General features: G+C 41.6%; 3 protein-coding genes and 3 long non-coding RNA genes across 6 annotated transcripts in view; all 6 read right to left on the reverse strand.

Moving 5' to 3' along the window:
* The window catches only part of LOC124316246, a 686,332-nt gene that overhangs the window by 77,882 nt on the left and 588,546 nt on the right, over positions 1-19,904 (reverse strand). The gene's annotated exons all lie outside the window — the stretch shown is intronic.
* LOC124316660 lies at positions 322-3,238 on the reverse strand. Its single transcript, XR_006911924.1, has 4 exons — positions 2,928-3,238; positions 2,700-2,828; positions 520-677; positions 322-441 (listed from the first exon to the last, which is right to left on the reverse strand). It is a non-coding gene; the product is annotated as an uncharacterized LOC124316660 (long non-coding RNA).
* Positions 7,691-10,625, reverse strand: LOC124316193. The gene is made up of 10 exons (XM_046781991.1): positions 10,421-10,625; positions 10,028-10,341; positions 9,888-9,962; positions 9,514-9,819; positions 9,296-9,449; positions 9,109-9,230; positions 8,911-9,042; positions 8,700-8,845; positions 8,141-8,627; positions 7,691-8,078 (listed from the first exon to the last, which is right to left on the reverse strand). The coding sequence occupies exons 1-10, from the start codon at positions 10,540-10,542 to the stop codon at positions 7,945-7,947; spliced, it is 1,992 nt and encodes a 663-aa protein (XP_046637947.1). The 5' UTR covers positions 10,543-10,625; the 3' UTR covers positions 7,691-7,944.
* Positions 10,633-12,240, reverse strand: LOC124316635. The gene is made up of 3 exons (XR_006911887.1): positions 11,969-12,240; positions 11,416-11,553; positions 10,633-11,018 (listed from the first exon to the last, which is right to left on the reverse strand). It is a non-coding gene; the product is annotated as an uncharacterized LOC124316635 (long non-coding RNA).
* On the reverse strand, positions 13,336-14,635 carry LOC124316535. The gene is made up of 5 exons (XM_046782536.1): positions 14,381-14,635; positions 14,119-14,293; positions 13,869-14,009; positions 13,560-13,756; positions 13,336-13,482 (listed from the first exon to the last, which is right to left on the reverse strand). The coding sequence occupies exons 1-5, from the start codon at positions 14,414-14,416 to the stop codon at positions 13,363-13,365; spliced, it is 669 nt and encodes a 222-aa protein (XP_046638492.1). The 5' UTR covers positions 14,417-14,635; the 3' UTR covers positions 13,336-13,362.
* On the reverse strand, positions 16,320-19,575 carry LOC124316645. The gene is made up of 5 exons (XR_006911907.1): positions 19,422-19,575; positions 18,334-18,736; positions 18,080-18,266; positions 17,892-17,980; positions 16,320-16,846 (listed from the first exon to the last, which is right to left on the reverse strand). It is a non-coding gene; the product is annotated as an uncharacterized LOC124316645 (long non-coding RNA).

Consider the following 19,904-nt stretch of genomic DNA (forward strand, 5'->3'; position numbering starts at 1 on the left):
CTATTTGTTTCATTGGGTAGTGGGTTGCTTTGTTTTAACTCGCACATGCTGTTATAGGACATGTCTACGGCCCCCAGAGATATTTATCTGGACCGAGAAGAAGAGAGAAGTACGAGGCAAGTTTTTCCGGGGAGATGTAGTCATACTAGGCTTCCGGGTTAGACTCATGACCCTCCAAAAGTTTTCATCGGATCATGCGCCTTCCAAGTCCCCGTTCGACCAGAGCCCTCCCCTCCTCCTGGTTTCACAGCGGGTGAGTGACCACCGGCGGGCGTTGGTTAGTGGTTAGTTAGGGAAACGGGGCCACAGAAAAGAAGGGAGCCCAGATATGCACTTGTAATTTATCTAACAACTACACAATTTATCAGTCTTGAATCACAGCATTCTCTCGTCAGTTTTCACCAATGGATGAAGTCCATGATAAGTAGCGAAGGAGTTACCCTGTAAACAGATAACAGAATGAACATTTATTTGGATGACAATAATTTAAAATAAGATTGTAACAACAGAAAGCAATACCTCAAATCAAGAGGGTCTGTGTAAGGAAGTAGAAAGGGAGATTCACGGGTAGCAGCCAACAGGTTACCAAACAAGGGACCATGCTGACTGTAGTCAGCTATTTCTTCATAGGATATGACTTCTCATAAAGTCTAAATTAGAATCCTGTAGTTTAGAACCTGTAAATAAAAAAAGAAAAATAAGTCACCTTTTTTTATAATTTGTATCATCAATGTGCTTGTCGTCTATGATCTAAAAGAATAATTATGAACAGTTATTAGTATACACTCGAAATTATCTCTTAAAAATTAGATAGACTTGAGTGCAGATCAATACTTTAAATATTCACAAAACTTGAACAGCATACTTAAATTACTTTAAACCTAGACTGACACCTTGAGAAATGCATAGAACAACGCTCATTTGCTCTTCAAGGCAATTTTTCCGGAAGTAGACCGGAAGTAAGTGATAGCTTCTCAACTGTTAAGCTGTCTTCAAATCAAACTAAATATTCGTGATCACCAAATGTCAATTATCCACAACATGTTCTTTAGAATTGTGTTAAGTAAAAGTACTGAAACTGTTTTTCCTGACAGCTGAAAGCCATGCTATAGACATCTAGCGCTGTAAACAAGAAATATTGAAAAATCAAATCAAATGAGAACGAGATCCTTCTTTAAGTGCTTTAAGGCCTCACTTACACTAGGGTAAAGTACCTAATTCGGGACAGGCCCGAAAATTTCTTATTTGGGACGAAATAACATTTTTCAGTTTAAAACAAAAACTAACCCGAGTTTCGATAAGAAAAGTTGCTGAAATTAAAGAAAATGAACGGATCTACGTTTATATACAACTATGTCAATGTAGCTGTACAAATTTTAAAGATATGACAAAAAATATATTGGGAAAAAGGACTTAGAAAAAAGCTAGATTTGGGACGTTTGCAATCTTGCAATATTAAGATATTTAGGGGTTATTTTGAGCTGAATTTAGTCTTAAAATAAAGAGCTCGACAGAATCTTTAGATTCAATGCATAGAAATGCAAGAAAAATAAAGAAATTTCCATCAAATCGAACTTGAAGCTTGCTGGCGATAAATCCCATAACACAAAATCGGGACACCCAAGTACACAAAATCGGGACAGTATAATGTACGCAAGATGGCACTAGTTGAACTGTCAAAATCAGGGTTTTACTATCTAACTTCTAAGTTCCGTCCTGGACGACACTTATTGTGAGGTCGAATATTGATGATGAAAGTTTTTTTCATTACGTCTTTTATGATTTTGTATAAGAGTCTTGCCCCTAATTGTTAATTCTATATAATTTTGTTAAGACACTTTCCAAAAAATTCTTGTGGCACAGTGGGTTGAGTGACTCTACTAAGAATCGCATTTATAAACTCTCAGTCGTGGGTTCAAATCCAAGGCATTTTTGATATTATTTCGGAAATCGCCTCAGGGCTGTCCCGAATTTATAGCACAGTAAGGATACCCGTAAAATTAATTCTGCGTGTTCTATCCTACGATTTGCATCATACATTGAAGAGATCGCCCTATTCTTGTATGTTCCCATGGCTCAGTGGATAAAGTGGCTGCCTGGGAATCGGATTATCTTTCTTGGTCGTTGGTTCGAATCTCGGGTAAGGCATTTTTTGAGATATTTCGAATATCGCCTCAGGGCTGTCCCGAATTTATAGCACAGTAAGGATACCCGTAAAATAAATTTGACGGCCATTTCCCTTTGGTTTTCATCATCTGTCGAAGAGTTCATCACATATTGACGTATGCCGATGGCACAGTGGGTTCAGTCGTTGGCTGGGAACCACGTTATACTTTTGATTATTGGTTCAAATCCCAGGAAAGGTATTTTTAAAATTATTTCGAAAAACGCCTTAGGGCTGTCCCGAATTTATAGCACATTAAGGATACCCGTAAAATAAATTTGACGGTCATTTCCCTTTGGTTTTCATCATCTGTTGAAGAGTTCATCACATATTGTCGTATTCCGATGGCACAGTGGGTTCAGTCGTTGGCTGGGAACCACGTTATACTTTTGATTATTGGTTCAAATCCCAGGAAAGGTATTTTTAAAATTATTTCGAAAAACGCCTTTAATTTTAAGAATTTAAGATTTTAAGGCTTGTTTTAAAGGCTTAAGGCAAGTCAGATTGATTATCATTGTAAGATGTGGGACAGTACCTTGTGGTAAAAATCAAACTGGTTTCTGCTGCACCAAATACATTCATGCTCGGCGAAGAGAAATGGTTTGGCTTGGTGACTTCTTTAGGCAGCCCTGAGGAGTAGATACGAGTAGACATTGACCAGAGTCTGCATACCAAATAAATATTGTGAAACACTTTTAGCTTAAACAAAGAGGATTTGTGAACTAGAGCTATAAAGTATATATAAATATGTAGGTTACTGCACCTCTTTTTCCCATATTTTCTGATGAGTTCGTCACCGTTGTCGTCATCGTAGCACTACCTAACTTGCCAACGCTCAGTTTTTAGGCATTTGGCTCTGATTCTTCACCCGAATCAGAAGAATCTTCTTGTCCCTCAACTTATAATGTTTAAATAACAACAGACCAGTAGCAGTAGTTAATTTCAATGAATTACAATACAATCAATCAACATTTTTAAGCTTGTCATCACAGTTGACAGTTCTCAATTCTCACTAGCGTCCGCTAGCGTTGACACTTGACAATGCACAGTTCTTGCTTTTCCCACAAGGTGTGCTAGTGGTAGATTTACATTCGCTGATCCTGATCCCGATTTACGCCCGGAATGGTATACACAATCTGCTCTCTTCTCTCCAAGCTCAACCAGGGATTGTCTTACAGCGTTGATCCTATTTTATCCATGGATATGATTGTATGTATACCTTTTAGAGATAAGTTGCTTTCATCCAGTATTGTTAAATTTGAGTAGGCAGACGGTAACCAATAAGCAGCGCTTTTCGTTTGAACGGTAAACATAGAAAGACGTGCTGATGTTTTGTTTATTCAACAAGACACAATCAAATAAATAAAAATTGCATTTCTTTAAAAGAAAAGAAAGAATTCCCTCTACCGACATACGTTTGTATGCAACTAGAATTACAAAACCAACCAACCATCACCACACTTCTAAAAATGACATACTTAAAAAGGCCAAATGAAATGAAAATCGATTTGACGATTGAATGTGGTTGTAACTACAACCGTCCACCTTTTACATATGCATACGTCTATTTGTCTTGATAATCGAGACAGAATCCAACATTGCCAGAATCAGCCGGAGCCGGAAGAACATTCATTCCGGCAGCAACTGCGCCTTCAGTTCCGTCAGTCCGATAGGTCATTTTAAACGGCTTCATTGAAGCTGAAAAATCAGATCTCATTGAAAGAATTTTTCTAAGAAATGAAATTAAACTTTTATAGATCAATCAACTTACTGCACACTGGAACACTGGTGGCAACTGGAGTTATGGCTGGATTCAGGGCGTTACCGCAGAATCGGTCCGCTTCAACATTCGTAGAATCGCGGGCACCGGCGATGAGAAGAAAATCGTAGAGGCAAGTGGCCGTGTTGACTCCGTTCACAATGGCACTTGTGCCCACACCGGAAAGTGCGGCGGCAGAAGCGACGGCATTGGCAGCAGCAGTTTGAGCGGCCGTGAAGGCGGCTTGAGCGGTTGTCACGGCAGTTTGAGCATCGGTGACGGCGACTTGTGCGTTGTTGACGTCTGTTTGGGCAGTATCGACGGCAGTTTGAGCGTCAGTGGCTGCAGTTTGGGCATTGTTGGCAGCTATTTGAGCAGTGCCAACTGCGGTTTGAGCAGCCGCCACCGCAGTTTGGGCGTTAGTGAGAGTGGTCTGTGCATTATTGACGTCGGTTTGGGCAGTATTGACAGCTGTTTCAGCAGTTGTGACTGCCGCCTGAGCGTCATTGACGACTATTTGGGCAGCATCGACGACAGCTTGGGCAGCAGCAATGGCAGCAGTTTCATCTGCAGTTGGGTTAGCAGGATCGACGACAGCAGCATTGGCAGTGGCAAGATCGGTTTGTGCCGTGGTAAGATCCGTTTGAGCAGCTGTAAGGGTTCCTTGTGCAGTGGCAAGGTCAGTTTGGGCGGTGGTGAGAGCACCCTGTGCATCGGTAAGTGCCGTTTCGGCCACTGGAACGGCTGCCTGGGCAGTGACAAGGGCGTCTTGTGCAGCGGTAAGAGCAGCCTGTGTGGGTGCTATGTTGTTTTGGGCGGTTGTAAGGGTAGTTTGGGCATTTGCAAGAGTGGTTTGCGCTGTGGCAAGAGTAGCTTGGGCATTGGTTAACGTCGTTTGGGCGTTGGCCAGGTTCGTTGTAGCTGTGACGACGGCAGCGGCGGCAGCAGCGGCATTGGTGCCGGTGGGCGTGGTAATAGAAAAGGCGTCACCACCGTTAGCCACGGCACAAATTGACAAACACATTTGGGTTGCCCTCTGAATAAAAATCAATAAATTTGTTTAAATCCTGCGATTAAATTGACTGATGTGCGAAAATAACGAATGATACAAACCTGAGACGACACAAGTTCAGTCCTGAAGCAAATGTTGTAATATTGATTGTTCAGTTGACGAGTTGCCGTTCCGGCGACGTCCTGCCAGTTGAACGACTTGACCCTCCCGGAAGCAGCAGAAAAGTATTGGAGACAATCTGCCGGAGCTATTGAATCCTCAGGAAAAAAGACAACAGTGATATTTCTGATTATTCGGACAGCAAATGTATATGGCGTATACCGAGATAAGTTGACCCACATGGAAGCAATGCAATTTTGATGTTCCAGGAACGAGTGGCCATTCCAGGGACGAAATTGAAAATTAATTGAACGTCGGTGGGGATAAGGGACGAAGACGGGACGTCCAAATACACTAAAAATAAAATATGATATTTAAATCTCTTGCAAATTTAAATTCAAATGAAATAAAAATCTTACTGTGCTGTCCACCGTTTTCGCCGCAAATCGTTGGGGCCACGGTTGTTGTTCCGGCGACGGTAAAAGTGTCGGTGCAAGTTCCGGCTGCTGGCTGGGCGGTAGTGAAAGAAATGAAATCCAAACTGAAAAGAAACAAAAAACATTTCTGAGATAATGTAAAGCTTAATAACACAAATGACTTACCGAATTTGGCAAATAGGTTTCAGGAGAGATTCCACAACTTTATTAGCAACCGGCCGGACCTTCAGGACACAGGTGGAAGGTGCGCTAACGCCCGTAGATGGCGATTGCCAGTACGTGTTGTTCAACGTTACCGTTCCGCCACAAATTGTGATGAAATCTGTTTTAAAAAACGTCAACTTTATTATATCAGCAGGATTTTAAAACAACTTCGATAGACTTACTGATGCAACAGACTTTTCCAAAGGAGCAGGAACCGCTAGGACGTCCACCAAATAACGAACAGACCGAGCCTGGGGTGCAGATTCCCGATTCGCCACTGGGTGACATGCAAGAATCTGGTGTGTAGGGGTTGTTGAAATTCGGGTTGTAAGAAATAGGAAATCGGTTTGGGAGATTAGCTAAAGGTCTCCATGTATTTGCCGAAGGAAATCTGTTGTTGAAGAGACCGAGAATAAAGCGATTTTCCGCCTGGGTTTTCTCTTCTTCATCGTCGCCTTTACAAAATAAAATAATTTGAGCAACATTTTGACTCAATCAATTGAAAATTCCACTTACTTTTGAACAAGTATTTCTTGAAAGGGTTGATGACATCGAGTGGCGGTCTGGTGAAAGGAGTCCGGCTTTCGTACAGATTATTATAATCTAATGTACACCAAAATCAAATCAGACTAAGAATTAATTTGATTAAAAAAAAGATGTTGTATAATAACCTGAAAGAAGAGGTCTTATCGGATGATAGTGATGGGCATTCCACACCTCGGGAATCATATCGTAATTCTTGACGAGAAAATCACCTGTATGCTGGCTTAGCAGATCTTCTTCAGCATGAAAATCGCAGGCTCGACCGACTTGTAAAATCAAAATTGCGCATAGAAGAAAGCAAAGCGTCGCCATTGTATCTTGACCAGTAGAACTACAACCAAAGACTTGTGAAAGGTCGTTAAGTTTGCTCCAACTTATATTCGCGGTCAAGCCCGTAGAACATAGTTTGACCCGAGTTGCCGCGCCCATCCGCATGCAAATCACCTTCCGCAAATGTCGGCGTGCTCCTCTGTGTACTTCGTTTCGATTTCTGTCACCCTTTCGTATATTCCAGCAGCGACGTACATGTGTATACACACCCCGACAAATCGATGCTGGCATCCGCCTTTATCGGGTCACCTTTCCGTGGAATTTCTAATGCGCTCACGTCCGCGCATCTTTGGGCACCTACTATTCAATTCGTTCGTCATTAATAATGCGCAATATCTGTAAAGGAGCACTTTGTTGTTTCAACTCTTACCTGTCATAAATTCTTTGAGAAATAAAATTTCAAGCAACGGAATTCACGTTGCGGCACTGCGGGACTAAACAAAATATTTACAACAGGGTGACATTGACAAACGCTTTCAAAAATATTGAGCGAAAAATGAAACGCTGATGAATGTCGGGGTTAACCACGTAGAAGCGACAATCAAAGTGGGTAATTTGTTGGGTTCACCTTAGAAGGAAAGGTCAGTATGTATATCCGATATGTCGGAGACATGAGTCATAAGTCAAAAGGCATCCGATGGAATTTTATTGTAGGACGCAGTTAGGATTTCTACCGACACAGAACCATGAAATTGTTTACTCTTTGCACTTGAGGTCAACGACACATAGAAGAGCGTGGGTACACAAAACACAAACGACTTTAATTAATCCATCTTTAAATCAGATATGAACTTGAAGCAGCAGGGAAATGGATGAGGACATTGACCGGCATATTTAATGATTTTTAATTCAGAGCTTTATCGTTTAGAATCTGTTCTGTTACGATGATGTCTTCATCGTCGTCGTCTGTTGTACAACAGCCTGTCAGTAGCAACGACCCTTCTTATTCCCCTTTACAGATGCATGCATAGAACAAAAGGCTCAACATCTAAAAGTACCTATCCGGAGAATAACGACTTTCTTATCAGACAGACCCACCAACAGCGGAACGGCTAAAGTACAACGGTAAAGTGCTGACTGGATAACGGCCAATCGGAACATTTCGATTTCCCGTGTAAAAGGACGAGCGACGAGCCGCACCGTTTCATGCCCAGCGATTCGATTTATTTCAATGTGAAACTTCGTCAGTCAAATGATACAACTGAAATGGCGACTACTTGGACCGTAGAGGAAAATAATTTAATAAATTAAAAATGGTCGTCAGTACAGTAGCGCAAAATAATAAAAAAAAACCGCCACCACCCAGACACAATTGACACTACAAGGACTTGGGAATTCTGGGAATTCATTTAGTTGTATAGTGAAACAGTCCTACTTTTGGTCGTTGCTCTTGATGTTATTTCTCCTGAAAGTTGAGACAGAATCCAGTATTGTTGGTATCAGCTCGTGCAGGAAGGATATTCATTCCAGCAGCTATCGCAGCTTCAGTGCTGTCTGTTCGGTAGGTCATCTTGAATGGCCTCAAAGGAGCTGTCATAATAATGAACATTGATAAATGTACTAATAAATCATGGCATAATATTCCAACTCACTGCAAACTTGAACGCTAGTTCCAACTGGAACGAATGCAGGATTGAGAGCGTCGCCACAGTATCGATCGGCTTCAACATTCGTAGAGTCCCGAGCACCGGGGATGAGAAGAGAATCGTAAAGACAAGTGGCCGTGATGACTCCAGTAGCATTTGTGCTGGCGCCCACTGCGGAGAGACCGGTACCAGCAGCAGCAACGGCGGCGGTCAAAGCGGTTTGGGCGGTTGTAAGAGCGGCCTGAGCGGCGGCGAGTGCTACGTTGGCGTTTGTCAGGGTTTGAATTTGATTTGCTGTCGCAGTGTTGCCGCCATTAGCAGCTAGAAACGCAGCGGCCGCAGCGGCTTGAACGGCTTGCGCTGTGGCCAGATTCGCTTGGGCTGTGGTGACGGCAGTGGTCGCATCGGCGATCGCTCCACTGATTGGCGTTGTAATGGAAAATGCGTCGCCATGGGTGACGGAACACACCGACAAGCAGAGCTCAGACGCCGTCTGAAATCAATTTAAAAAAATGTAAATTAAATTCGATTTGTAAAATTTAATTAAATAGAAATTAATACTAACTAGTCCTGCGATGAGTTCGGTCCTGAAGCAAATGTTGTAGTTTTGGTTATTAAGTTGGCGAATTGTGGTGCTGTTGGTGTCCAGCCAGTTGAACGAACGGACACGCCCAGTTGCGGCTGTGAAATATTGAAGGCAATCCACTGGGGCTGCCCATCAAAGTCAACAGAAAATAATTAATTAGACATTAAAATTTATGATTTAAAAGTTTTACCAAGGTAAAAGGCGCCACACGGGAGCAGGGCGATTTTTATGTTCCACGATCGAACGGCTGTTTCCTCTGAAAAAGTGAACATGAGCTGGACATTGCTCGGGGTAACGGCCGATGAAGGGATGTCAAGGTACACTGAAATAATTAGGAGGATCATTTTTCAAATTGTTACTATATAGATTTCTTAGTTAATAAGATTACTATGTTGCCCGCCGTTGTCACCGCAAATAGTCGGGACTTTGGAATTGGTTTGGCCAACTTTAAACGTATCGGTGCAAGTTCCGGCTGTCGGCTGAGCGGTCGTGAATGTAATGAAATCCAATCTAAAAACAGAGTAACATAAATAAAACCCCGTTACATGAACGCGAAACTTATTATAAAATATTACCGGATTTGGCAAATGGGTTTCTTTAATTGTTCCGTGAGCTGAGTGTCCGTCCTGACAGATAACGAACAAGTTGTCGGAACGTTGATGGGGAAAGTCGGAGATTGCCAGTACGTGTTGTTGAGCGTGACTGTTCCTCCGCATTTGTTGATTGTGTCTGTTATGTTCAAAATCAAATTAGTAATTTGGTCTATACTCTAATGTAATAGAATTTAACTTACTGATGCAACAGACTTTCCCGAGGATGCAGGAGCCACTTGGACGGCCACCAAACAGGGAACAGACCGATCCTGGAGCACAAATCCCAGCGTCTCCATTGGGCGACATGCAGGATTCGAAAGTGTCAAACGGACTGTCGGCATTGGGATTGTAGGAAATGGGAATCCGGCTGGCCAGATTCTGGAACGGTTTCCAGGTATTCGTCGGGGTAAATCGACTGTTGAAGAAGCCCGTGTTGATCAAATTGGCACCCAAACCACCGAGAGAGAAACGGCCTTCTGGCTGACGATGTTCTTTGTCAGCATTTTCTACTCAAATAAAATCGCAATCAATTTTAATCTGATCGAACTAATTTTGGAAAAATGTTCTAATTCACTTTTAATAGATTTCAACGGGTTTGTGAACGTGTGAAGTCTGCTTGGAGTTCGCCCTTCGTACAGCCCGGAATATTCTAGAAAAATAGCAAAATGGATCAAATTAACTTTTGAATTAAAACTAGAAATTCTCCTGAATCACCTGGAACACGGGCGCGAGGAGTAGGTTGCTGGTAAAGTGCTCTCCACGTTTCCGGAGTGAATCCATAAGCATAGGCGTAGTAATCTTCCGGGTCTTCTCTGCCACCAGCTAATAATTCTTCTTCATTGTCGTCACAAGCCCAGCTCGAATTTAACACCAAAGAAATTGAAATCAACAGAAAAAGTCTCGACATTTCTAACCGAATGGCGTGCTGTAGCTTGCACGGAAGACTGGCAAAGACTGGCTGGAAGATCGTCCGGATGTCACCGTCTTTTATACTCCCGATGGTCTTGAACTTGCGGGATTCCGCACATCTAATACAGAAATGACAAGGCAAACAGACGTGCAAACGTCACGTAGACCACCTAGACAACAACACTGTGGTAGTTGAACCTTTGCGTTCGATCGGGAGTCTGCTGGGCTGCGGCTTCATCCGGAGTAAAAACAGAGGGTGTGTGCCAAATACAAGAGAATATCATGTAATAGCAGGTGGAAATTGGTCGGGCGTTTTGCATATTCCTGGGGGGTTGCGATGTTGAATAAAACGCTCCAGGGCGGGAGAGTCACGCAATGTCATTCCCGTATCAGGACGAAGCTGCTGTTACAGTAACAAGCTGGTTCCTTTGAATTGCCGGCCACGTAGACGTAATCTTGATAATAAAGAACATGAAGGTCCGTACGACTTTGGCAAAGGTGAACTGCGGTAGCCGGGCGATATCGTTGTCTTGGACTTCGGCGAACGTTTCCCTATCAGACGATCCGCTTGTCCTTTTTTGCATAATGACACAGGATCCGTCCCAGCAAGTCTAGAAGAGAAGAAAGAAGGAAGAAACAAACATTTTTCGCCGCTAATGGATGGTATTGATACCGTGAAATGCAGACGGTTTTAATAGGAAAGGATTTCACCGTCGTCTTTATACGTACAGTACGTGATGTATATTCCGGTCATTTCATCTGGCCCTTCTTTCGTTTCTTAAAAGTATTGAATACCCTGAAAATGAATAGCAATGGCTTTAAAAATGAAATGAAATTGGAGGAGATAAAACAGCACAGAGATCCAGTCCTCAGTTGCAATAAAAACAAATTTAATTCCTCCTATGTTTTACTGAAAATACTGTATAACTAGATAAGAACTGTAGCTGTAGTTATAAGTTTGATTGGATGTACCCAAAAAGTCTCAAATGATTGCCAGGATTTGGCGACATTGACGCCAACGATCGAATTTTGGCGACTGAAAATTTTCGCCAACAAAATATTACATTGGACAGTCTGTCCTTGCCAATGCAGAAACACTTGATTGACGACCCACGCGGACCCACGGCAACGGTATAGCCCGGATCACGATTGCATTTTATAACTCTATTACCTTTGCGCAAGGAATATATTACCAGATGGAGATAGCGCCACACGGAAGCATCGGAGCGGTCAACGGTCGAGGGGTCTTTCCTCGATTCCATTATAGGTGAACAATGAAATGGAAATGGCTTGCTGCAGTAGCTAAAGGCGAATGAGTCAAGGTAGGAAAACTAAAAAGAAATCAAATTCATTAGAACAGGGTTATTAATTTCATACAATTTAGCAAATAAATTTGACAGTTTCAATTCTGTGTCGTCTATGAGAGAGCCACAAACATTTGACTAAATAATTGGGGGAGAATTTAACTTCTTTTGAATAACGTTTGCATGGAGTGGTCTAAAAACAAATGTCTAAAACAGAAAATTACACTTCCAGTCACATCAGCACATCTGTCTGATAAAATGAAAAGGATAAAATGGTGTCCTTGGCCATGCCTAACATTTACTACTATTACAATGGATACCGAAATGAGACTAGCATGTAGGTTATCAATACTTTTCATTCATCTCAGTCCTCATCAACATCAAGAAATCAAGAAATACATTCGAAATATCTGCAAGAAAGAAACAACTCAGCCTTTGATACCTATTTTTGAGATAGCGATTATCATCAGCTGTTGGCTTGGATGGGTCACGTGGTTAACTCTGCTTCAGTGACGTAGTCACATTGCTTTTGGTGTGATTATTTGTGCTTGTCTGGCAACTGATTACAATCGCGGTCAGTGGTTTCTCGCTTCTCGGTTACATAAAACAAGCCACGAGATGAAATGTTAAATTAGACAAGCACTTCTAAGTTCTAACAACCACGCAGGCCACTGGCACTGACAGCTGACATAGAGCAAAATAGCTAATCGACCGTACGACTACCCTGCCACCTGTCAGCCTGCGCCATTATCAACTAGACGGTTTCCGACTTTTCTCCCTCCACCTCTTCAGCGCCAATTACGAAACATTTTCTATCCCTTCTCTTTAGTTTACCTCTCCAGTCCCACCACAAAACCCTTGGCTCCGGCACCGGGTGATCCGGATTCCGGAGAAATGAGTCAGAAATCAATTCCGTCCGATTAGGCTTGGTGTCTTGACGACGCAACATTTGCATTGGGAAAAGGATTGAGTTGCTATTTTATAGTATGTTACCATACAACTACATTGTTACATGTTGTAAACTTATGGTAATTTTAATAGAGCCTGAATATGTTAATCTAGTGGCCTACGTGATTTTTCGTACGTATACAAGATGTCATGTGAATCTAAAAGTTGGGATTAATTAGTTTTCTGTCTGTCCTCCTGTCGTCGACTATTTAACAGAATAATTTAACATCTCCATTTGTCCGTTGGTCGTTATGGCCACCGTGATCTCGAAAAAGTGGCACGCTTCGCCACAAAGCATTGACACTTGTCGGAATAAATTCTCTTCTGGTTTTTCCCGGAAGAGCGGAAGGTCAAATGTCTTTTCTCACGTATCGACACAAAGGATTGAGGGTATCAACATCTTGCAAATGGAGGCGTGGCTACACGCGTGGAATAGTTCCGGCAAAAGAACTGAACTCTTACTCTGGCTCGATTAAACTGGCCAGTTCCTGTTGGCCATTTTCAGAATAAAGATGTCGGCGATATTACGCAAACAATTGAACATGCAGAGCGTGAAAATTCGAAAGGTGTTGGCAATAAAAAATTTTACGGCTTCACGTTCAACATGAAATATAAGCACGCTTATGTTTCTCTTAATTACTTCACAATATCTGTTAAATCCTTTCGATAGTTGGGGGTTCGTCGGCAAACTCTTGAATCTCTTAAAGAGGTCAGGAATGAGAGTAGGATTTGGGAATAAGTGTATATTGTCCAAACAAAAACAGAAATAGACATTGGAACACAACATTTCTAGTTTTTCTACAAACTTAGAAATCTCTAATGTAGTTATTAGGTACCTCGTGGCTAAATAAATAAACCAATCCAATTGATTTCAATATAATAATACAGTTATGAAGACCATGTGCATCTCAAGGAACCCGGCGCAATATTACCCCCAGACGAAGCTAGAAATTGCACGAACCCAAATCCGGTAATGGTAGGTGTAGCAGGAGCTATTGGACCGAATTGCTAAATCCAATTCCAAACATAATTCGTTAAAATTGCATCAACAAAAAAAAAAGGTGAAAGCAATAATATAAGTATACCGTCACGCCAAGGAAACTTGCTGGAAAAGCAGTGCATGTCAATCTGATTGCGGTAGTTGGGGTAGCACCTAAAATTGCAATCATAACGCTCGTCGTCGTAGCGGTAAATGTGACATCGATTGTTCCTTTTGGTGCTGCCGATGCCCGAGCACAAGGCAGGAGAGTAGCATCAAGGCTGTTGGCAGTAGTCGCACAAGCTAAAATTTCAAACAAAAGAAAAAATATATTGTAATGATTTGAACTTCATCAATTCTAAAAATTCATTAAACTTAAAAATCTATAGAGGGCGTCAAAAATGTAACATGTTACTGGTTGTGGCGGGTATAGAGATGACACCATCTGCAGGTGTTGCAGGAGTAGGGCATGTTGGACATATTACAGGCGCCGGGCAAGTCGGGCACGTCGGACATCCGAAAATTCGGAAAAATGTCCTGCCAACTGCGTCACTGCCTGTACACGCAAAAATAATGGGGAAATTAGGCTCATGTTGAAAAGTTAAAATGAACTTCTTTTAAATTTGAAATTCAACTGGTGGGGAGAGCACGGGACAGCAACTTACTTTGCACTCTAGCATCCATTTCGACTGGAGCCTCTCCGGCATTAACATACACAGGAGCGACAGGATTGTTTGCGTAAAAGTACAAGGGGTATGGGGGAGCAGCTGACAGAAGAATTTGTTTCCCTTCTCTCTCCTTGGCTGTGGACCCATTCAGGAAGCAGCAGACCACTACGATCTGCACATACCGTGATGTATAAATACACATCATAAGTATAAGGAGTTAAACATTAAAGTTGACCCACATAATGGCAAATATAATTACCAGTAGCGATGAGAGTGATCTGAAAGTTTGAGCCATATTTAACAAAAACAAAGTTTTTCTGTGCAGAATTCCCTGGAAATGGAACGAATGGTTCAGCTGCGATGTGGCGACTGAAGAAGCGCATCCGGTATTTATGCAGTTAAGTTCTTGGCAGCTCCTCCTGCGCAAATCAGCGTCCGTGAGCTTGAAATTCACAATTAGGGATTCACCAAGGTCAAGTCACATGCCAGGACGAGAGTTAATTTAAAGGTCAATTAATGGCGCATTGCCCTTTGCCAAACAGGGAATATGAAAACAATATTTAATATGCGTCGCAAACACTAGTCTAACACGTACGTATCTAAAAGTAGACTTCTAACTTTTACACATTAATCCAACTGAAGTCGTCCTTCGTTTTGGGTTTTGCCATATCAGACAGGTTGAAGGAGGTGACTTTCCCACGTGCAAATGTCGAAAACATATCACGCACTCTTAACCTACGCGCACATTGTCACGTGAATTCCCCCTCGTCAGATCGCAAATTGCTCTCTTGTGTAGAGAAAAACCGGAAGGACTGCATACAGGTGCGGTCAACATGATAAAGTATACCTTTCGCTTGTCGATAAAAAATTATTGATTATACACTAAATTAGATTAGTATTCTAGTCTCGGTAATTCCAACCGCGCAGAAAAATTAATTTACCAAGACCACCCTCAATCCCGACAGTCCTTCCTGATCTGATCTTATTATTTTCTTAATGACCTTATTAAAAATTCGTATTACAACAAGAGTTTCGTGTCGCTTCTTAACTTTTATTTCATTGAAAGAGAATTTATTCCTATCGAAAATTAGACAGGAAAATGTCACTCCCATAAGGAAACGGATCGATTGCTGTTGTCGGAATAACCACAGCAATTGGCATCTCAACAAATTCAGAGCGGAGGCTAAAAGTAAAGAAAAAGAAACAGACAAGTAACTCGGGGAAACCCCTCTGCCTTATTTTATCCATAGCCGCAACATTTGGACGTCGTCTATGCGTACAGTATCTTCCATAAAAATCCGACCACCCTTTAAAAAAAGAAATGCCGCCTATCGTTTTGCGGTGGAACTAAGTTCCCAAACAGTGAAGAAACCAGACAGTTAGGGTGGGGGGTAGTTTTCCGATAGATTTTCAAAGGCTTAATTGTCATGGCAACGAGACAGCCTTTAAGGCGTTTAACTCTTAATCCCATGGCCTTTACTAAGGAGAGGTTGGGTTACGTTGCCGCAAGCCATCGACACAAAATTTCAATGAGAATTCCCTTTTCGCTCAACCTGAGTGAAAAGGAGGAAGGGCCGGTTGCTATGGCAACTGACAAATATAATAATCAAGCGGCAATTTCTATAGTTATAGTAACTGAAAAATTTAATTTGATAGATAATATTTGTTGCAGCTTAATTGCCGAGATTACAGGTTGATTGAATGTGTCCTGAAAAACATAATGCGACGACCGCATCTTTTTCACCAGCATTCATTTTTCAAATAATTCTGACGAAATATTGAGACTTTATAATATTTATGTCAGCCCATTCCCTTAAATGCATAAAAACAATCCAACTAACGAGCGCGAATTAATCAAAGACGTGTTATGGTGTTAAGTTGCTATAGCAACCACCCCTCCTCCTTTTCGTCCTGTTTCAGAGAAAAGGGCAGTCTAGTTGAAAATTGTTTTCGATGACTTGCGGCAACGTTACCTAACCTCTTCTCAATAAGGCTGAGTTCGATGCCTTAAGGGCTGTCTCGTAACTATGACAATTAAGCCCTAGAAAATCTTCGAAAAACCGCGAAAAACTACCCCCACCCTAACTGTCTGGTTTCTTCACTGTTTGGGAACTTAGTTCCAACACGAAACGATAGGCGGAATTTATTTTTTAAAAGGGTGGTCGGATTTTTATGGAAGATACTGTACCTATATTTATCATTTAAATGCTATTTGAACTTGCGCGAATATCTCTTTCTCTGTTACTAACTTGTGCAAACATAATGCCCACGCATTCTAAATCAATAGCGCCAGCAGTCACGTGGGATTACCATACCAAACGTAGCAATTCTCATCTTGAAGTCTATAGCAACTCGTTCTACTTCATTACTTTGGTCTCCGGAACAGCCAACGGAAGCGAGAAGTTGCCAGCCCACAATGCGTTTGGGTTACTAAGGGACTATAACGGCTCCGCAAAGTAGTCGGGGAAAACAAAACGGCCCAACAACTCTTGTGGGAGTTGAAACATCGATTGCGGGATGGAGGCAAAATTATACGTTGTCAAGGTGAAATCGTTTTCGGGAGTTGGATAAAAAACTAAATTGATTTTCGACTTAGCTTGATTGAAAACGTGACAAGTTTTAGCTTACCGGCTTCGACAAAGGTTGCGTTGTCCATTCAGTAAAGCGGAGTGTTGGTGAACAACAGCTAAAGCGGATGCGGATTATCAGTTACTAAGAGTCGCCGCTAAGAGAAAATAAACCAGATAAAATTATTAGAAATGATATAATGGCAACTTTGACACAATAGATATGAACTACGACAGCATCGCAGACTTGTAGCTCATTATCTAACACATGCTGTAAGTCGGACGGAGGTGAAATACCACAGACACGAAAGTTACGCAAACCCAACTCCGGAAGGCCCACTTTAACTAATTGGGAAAAACAATAAAAAGATTTCCGAGGGCTCTATTGGAGTCAATCACTCTTCTTATTATTTTACTTTATCTTTTGCTCAATTTGGATCCCCTTATCTATTCCCTTCGTCTTCCAGGAAAGATGCTCCGCACCCGACAGCTCACTGGGACTCTATCGCGAACCTTCACACATTTTTCTTTCATTTCTTGGGGGGCATTGCCCCCACTGGATTAATTACAATAACCATGACAACCACAACACTCCTCTACGGCATTAACAAGGGAAAAGTGGCCTGATAGCCGCAATCAATTAAGTGTGCCAATGGGTTTGGACAATTTCTGTACATCTTCGATTTGCATCCGGTCGGAAGGAATTTGTGAATCGACGGCAAGAATAACATGCAGTTGAACTGAAATGAACGAATCGTCCACTAATGCGACTTTACATTAACAATACACCATTGATACTACACAACGCCCTTACGTTCAATTCTAGCCTGAAATTCGACCTCAATATGAAATTGGCGTTCAGTTGAAGTACATTTTCCCCTCCCACATTCGATTTGACAACGCTATCGACTTTTCTTTTAGTAAGCGAATCCCAGACGATCATCATCCCACTCTGAATCACCATACCAATCGACAACTCAATAAATTCAAGTCGGAAGGGAAATGGAGAAGAAAAAGGTAACTCACGGAAACCAGTTTTATCTTTTTCTAGACCTGTCTATAACGGAGAATGGCTTTTCAACATAGCGCAAGTAATTCTTCTGCTGCTAACTTGGGGTCTTAATCAATAACGACAGCAACTGGGGATTCTACCAGCTAAACATGTACATCATTTGAATTGACTAGCAACCATCTATAGATTACCTTGCACGTTTTTGTCCAATATGTTACCAAACCAAAATGCGTTCGGTTTACTGAGGGAGATGACACGGCAGAGCAGTAGTTGGGAAAACCTATTTAGAAACATAAGACATCCTATCAAGTTTAGCGAAATAATACTATGACAAAAAAATGTAGGTGATGGGTTGTCAAGACGTACTCAAATCGTTTACCTTATCATCACTCAAAAAGGAGGTGCATAGTCTTGTTAAAGCTTATCAACTTCAGCAAAATGGGTTTCAATCATTGTCGTTCCAAGAATTGTTGTCCTCCCGGTGCAGTTTGTCGGCAGAGCGGAGGATCAGTCGTCAAGGGTAACGCGTAACCGACGCAGCTTATTCTCTCTGTTCCATATCAAGTCTATATCGAACAAACCATTTTAAATCTTTAATTGAACAAAATGAGGCCAAATAAAGATAGGACCTACCGATACAACAGACTACGGATGTAAGGTCAGCTAGGCCCGGAGTAAACGTTCTTGGAACCGAAGTTTAGGAGTAGGGACGTCCGGAACATTGTACAATTACTCCGGAATCACGGAATTGGTATAATTGCGAAAGTTATTTGATCCCCCAGTGATCCTTAATGTAAGCGGAGAGTCTTAGTGATGAGTCCAGCTTATTGGGAGGCTACAAGTGACATCTGCTGCGAACACGCCCATTTCTTCGCGGCGGAATGAAAGGTAATATAAAAGTCCCAGGCAAGGACGAGTGCTGGTAATCCTTGGGATCCAGTTCAATCGATGGGCAGAGTCGTTGCTCCCGTTGTTAGGGGAGATCATCACACGCTGCTTGACATCACTATCCATGCAATCAAAAGGAAACTTTTAGCTGTGTCAAAAAGAAAAAAGAACAGAATCGCCACTGTTAGAACTATGAGACTGACAGTGACAGCCAAGAGCTTCGTAACTGTGTTCCAGACGGTTTTCCTAGTAGGAAAGCCCGAGGAGTAGAGACTGCGCCATTACTATTGATAAAAGTATCATTTATCTTGTTCGCAATAGAGTCGATTTAACGGTTCCCATGACAAACTTTTTTCGGGCGGTTATACATTTGGGACTTGTTTTAGCCAAAATATCTCGAACTAGGAACAGAAAACATAAACGAACTAACTAGTTGAGCTTTTAGGAATTAAAGTTAAACCATTTAGTAATTTGAAAATCATTCAGTATTTATGAAACTAGGTGGTTTGACAGCAAATTATTCCAGACGTGTTCCTCAAATATTCTAAAATTCCAAACGATGATACATTTGCAAAGTACCACATTGCAGCATGAAGGAGTTCAAGAAAACTTTTACGAAAACCTGAAAATTTTATGTCTACCATGTTTCCTGATATCGTCACACCACATAAACTTGTGATTTTCCTGCAGGACAAAACTAGCATGATTTGCTGACAAACAACTATGTTTTTCACAACTGATGAATATTAAATTTTATTTTAAAATTCGAAAATGTTTAAACTTTAATCTATGGAACTTAGAAGCAGATAGTAACAGGAAATTTTGGTGTTTACCAAGATGTTATCAGAAATCAACATGATTGCTTTCCAGACTGAATTTTAAAAATAAAAAAACACTTTAAGCAATACCATTACATTCAATCATTTCTAATTGAATTTTACGATTTTACCTTCAGAGGAATACGGAATGGTGCAACCAGGTGCAACGTGAGCTAACAAGTATCAACATGGCAGAATGACAAAACTAAATAAATTCCAAAGAGTGGAAAGAAGCTGCGGAATGTGGAAAGAAAATCGGCCGCCAGTTACGACCCTCTGGCTATGTTCTATGGCAACAGGGAAGGGGGAACCTCATTTTTGGTAACAGGAGAAGCCCGTACTATGATAGGACGTAACAAGAGTAGGCCATGGTCGGCCATGGTTAAATAAACAGTATAACACCGACTTTTAGAAAGAAAAATCGAATGGCAGTCGAATAGCAGACAATTTTAGAGAAAACAATTCAGACCCATCCGCCGATGAATATTAGAAACCTTA

Source organism: Daphnia pulicaria, chromosome 12 (genome assembly GCF_021234035.1).
Source record: "Daphnia pulicaria isolate SC F1-1A chromosome 12, SC_F0-13Bv2, whole genome shotgun sequence".
NCBI classification, from domain to species: domain Eukaryota; kingdom Metazoa; phylum Arthropoda; class Branchiopoda; order Diplostraca; family Daphniidae; genus Daphnia; species Daphnia pulicaria.

Coding starts and splice junctions, on each gene's coding strand:
- LOC124316193 (XM_046781991.1), bottom strand. CDS start 10,542: ATGCAAAACGCCCGACCAATTTCCACCTGCTATTACATGATATTCTCT. Junction 9,450..9,513: donor CGGGAAAGTCTGTTGCATCA/GTAAGTTAAATT, acceptor TGAACATAACAG/ACACAATCAACAAATGCGGA. Junction 9,043..9,108: donor TGACAACGGCGGGCAACATA/GTAATCTTATTA, acceptor TAATTATTTCAG/TGTACCTTGACATCCCTTCA.
- LOC124316535 (XM_046782536.1), bottom strand. CDS start 14,416: ATGGCTCAAACTTTCAGATCACTCTCATCGCTACTG. Junction 13,757..13,868: donor CTCTATACCCGCCACAACCA/GTAACATGTTAC, acceptor TTGAAATTTTAG/CTTGTGCGACTACTGCCAAC. Junction 13,483..13,559: donor CAAGTTTCCTTGGCGTGACG/GTATACTTATAT, acceptor AATTGGATTTAG/CAATTCGGTCCAATAGCTCC.